We start from the raw sequence: 3,785 nt of genomic DNA, 5'->3' as shown, positions 1-3,785 counted from the left end.
AGAAAGTCAACAATGTATTTCATCCCTGAACACAATTCTTTTTTTCCTAATGTTTCCAGTAGCCTAATAAAATGCAAAAGTGTTTTTTTTCCTAGATATCTTCCCTATCCTGGGCTCCTTCTTCAGTCCAATGATTTCAGTGAACGTGTGGATGTCATAGACAGAGACCAGAGGCACCGCAGACAGCCCTCACCCGTGGCTTACTGAGTGTCCTCACTTATTCCAACTAACTTGAAGAAAGCCCTCTTCACATCCTTGTTCCGGAGGCTGTAGATGATGGGGTTGAGGAAGGCAGAAATGACACTGTAGAACAGAGCCAGCTTCTTGTCATCCTCTGGGGAGGCTTCGGAGCCAGGCCTCATATACATGACCATGCATGGAATACAAAACATGGTGACCACAGTGATGTGTGAGGCACAGGTGGAGAAGGCCTTGATTTGCCCCTGGGTGGAGCGAATCTTTAGAATAGCAGTGAAGATGCGAACATATGAGGCCAGAATGAGGGACAATGGAATCAGGAGCAAGATAAAGCCCAAGATAAAGTCCACTTGGTCATTGAGGGATGTGTCTGCACAAGCCAACTTCAAGACAGCAGGAATTTCACAAAAGAAGTGGTTGATCTCATTGGGGCCACAGTAGGGCAGATTCATTGCAAAGACTGTGTAGACGAGGGCACAGGTGAGACCACAAAGGGCAGAGCTGACTGCCAGGAGTACACACAGGGTTTGGCTCATCTTGACCCCATAATGGAGTGGGTAGCATATGGCAACGTATCTGTCATAGGCCATAGCTGCAAAAACCCAGGTCTCAGTGATGCCTAAGGTTAGGAAAACGTACATCTGGATCACACACCCAACATAAGAGATAGTTTTACTCTCGCTTACTAGATGGATCAACATCTGGGGCACTGTGGTGGTAGCATAGCTGAGATCCAGCAGAGAGAGGAGGCTCAGGAAGAAGTACATGGGGGTGTGGAGGCGTGCATCTACTCTGATCAAAGTAACAATGAGACCATTGCCCAGGACTGTAAATAGGTAAAGGAAGAGGAAGAGGAAGAAAAGGATCCAGTTGGTTCTGGGATTTCTGGAGAAGCCCAGGAGGATAAACTTGGTTACAGAGCTTTGATTTTTCCAACTTTGCCTATGGGTGGCCTTCCTTCTGGGGAAAGAAAAGGACATATTCCTAAATACCTCGCAGTCTTAGTGAGAGAATGCCATGTAAGATCCACAGCTGCAGGGACTGAAGGCATCTCAGAACTAAGCAAGCAATCAAACCAAGATCTCCTCCTCCATGCCAGGGAACATTCTATCCAAATTGGCTTCACATTGCTCTAGGCACTCGGTAGGGATTATAGAAGTGATTTTGATCTGTCTAACTAGCTTTAATAAAGTTTCAAGGGCCCAGTGGAAAAACTGTACATGGCATAAATCTTATTTTGAAGAACACACACACATACCCATCCCATAAATCAAAGGAAGGAGGCTAGGGAAATGTAAAATGTTTTATGGTAAACCAAAAAGTTGTAGAGCACTCTATAGTTCTTAAAGTCATTCTTTCAAATGTCAAGACAAGCTGGTGCTACCAAGGACAGTGTAAATGTGAAACAAATAAAAACCCTTGCTTCTTGCCTTTGTCTTCCTCTCTGATGCTGTACCTTTGAAAACCCACATACCATTAATTTTCAGAAAAAGGGGGAGTTTCAAGGAAGCTTTTTTGGGAAAATAAATCTTTCCTCTAGAACTTTTATTTCCCTCACCCCCACCATTCCAGCATTACCTGCAGTGGTTACAACTATAAAGATAAGTTGACATATAAAGACAGCCAGAGACTCAAGAATTGAAACCTAGAGAACATGTCTGTGCTCCTGGCATTTCTCAAGAAAATGAAACTTATTTACCTGGAAATTAGGTGCCTGTGTGTCTCAGAGCTTTTCTTGAACACTAGTAAGGACTCCTCCACAGCCATGTTGCTCACAGGAGAGCGCTGAGTATTGGGTGGGAATGGATCCTCAGTGTGATTTGAACTCAATCCTAGACCTCACCTTGGCAAGCCTAGGCATCAGAACACAATACTGACCGGTCCTTTTTTCTTAGTCCTTTTACAACAGAACCATGACTGCTAGATACACACCTTTTCCAGACACCAAAGAAGGGAATCGTCTTTTATGAAATGGCATTCTATGAAAATGTTTTAATAAATGTGATCTCATTTGATTATCACCACAACCCACTGAAGTCAGTATCACTACTTCCTGGTTGGACAGAGTAAATGATGGAGCCAGGACTCAAAGTCCAAGTCCCAAATGTGTCCCTCACACCAATTTCATGCAGGGTTTAGCAGGTTTCCCTGATGGCTCAGATGGTAAAGAATCCACTTGCAAATGTAGGAGACCTGGGTTTGATCCCTTGGTTAGGAAGATCCCCTGGAGAAGGGAAAGACTATCCACTCCAGTATTCTTGCCTGGAAAATCCTATGGACAGAGGAGCCTGATAGGCTACAGTCCATGGAGTCACAAAGAGTTGGACATAACTGAGTGACTAAGAGCAAACAAACACAAAATAGACCCATTTTAGGTAACGTTGTGAGAGAAAGAGCTGACCTGTGTATCAACAGTTTTAGAGAGCAGAAAGTTCATATTGCAAAACATTGCAAATTATCAAGTGGTTTTCATAGAGAATCTCAAAACTTTGGATCAGAATTTCAATATTTAAAGCATTGCACTGGCATGACAAGGCTGGCTGATAGTTTTCAATTTATATTAAAATAACACTACATAAAGCCGTGGACGGGACTCAGGCTTGGATAAATGAGAAAAATGATATTAATACTCACATTAGAGGTTCTTTGGAGTAGAATGAGAGTTAGTGGATATGGTTCATGCTCTTCTCTCCTTTAAGAATTTACTCAATTGTCATCTTTGCAGGGAAGACTTGAATCTTTCCTGATCATCCTGTTTGAAATATCCCATGCTCTGTACAGTTTTTGTTTTATCTATCTTCATAATAGTTAGCAACTTCTAATGTATAAAAATAACTTTAAAAATCATCAGTTTCCCTCACAAGAATTCAGGAATTTTTATCTTCTCGATTTATTGCATATTACCAGATTCTAGAGCAGGGCCTGGCATATAGTAGGTATTTTAAGTGTTGGATAAATGAAAGGGCTGAGTCCGAGCTGGCCCACCAAGGGCATCAGTTGCTGCTATTTGTACTTATGGGAGCTATCCTTGTTGCTGAACTTTGCTTCCTAGTGAGCTAGCAATGGAGTTGACCTCATTCTGAGGCTTTCCTTTGGATTTACGTATCTATCAACAGATTTCTTTCCTGGTGGCTCAGCGGTAAAGAATCCAGCTGCAATGCAAGAGACAAAGGAGACACAGGTTTGATCCCTGGGTTGGGAAAATCCCCTGCAGAAGGAAAAGGCAACCCATTCCAGTTTTCTTGCCTGAAAAATCACATGGACAGAGGAGCTTGGAGGGCTACAGTCTATAGTGCTGCAAAAGAATCAGACATGATGTAGTGACTAAAGAACAACAGATTTCTGAACACGGACTGGTCCAGACCATTTACATACATTATCCATGGTCATCGCAAAAGCCAATACCTACTATTAGCTGCATCTTATAACTAAGGAAACTGATATCTATCAGAGTTAAGCAAAAAACCCAAGAGCCATCCAGAGAACTGTTTTTAACTCTTGAACCTGCAATTTAAAAGGAAAAAATGCAGACTAGAGCCTCTCTATACAGAGAAATGAACTTATCAGTAAGGAATCTATGAAACCTT

The 3,785-nt window shown here is 42.2% G+C and overlaps 1 protein-coding gene across 1 annotated transcript; it reads right to left on the bottom strand.

Annotated features, from left to right (window-relative positions):
* Positions 1–200: 200 nt before the first annotated feature.
* On the bottom strand, positions 201–1,178 carry LOC138073774 (olfactory receptor 2A5-like). Its single transcript, XM_068965682.1, has one exon. It carries the CDS (start codon positions 1,176–1,178, stop codon positions 201–203), a length of 978 nt encoding a protein of 325 aa, XP_068821783.1.
* Between the last annotated feature and the right edge of the window lie 2,607 nt (positions 1,179–3,785).

Source organism: Capricornis sumatraensis, chromosome 2, assembly GCF_032405125.1.
Source record: "Capricornis sumatraensis isolate serow.1 chromosome 2, serow.2, whole genome shotgun sequence".
NCBI classification, from domain to species: Eukaryota; Metazoa; Chordata; class Mammalia; order Artiodactyla; family Bovidae; genus Capricornis; species Capricornis sumatraensis.
This window is presented reverse-complemented; position numbering and strand designations above follow the sequence as displayed.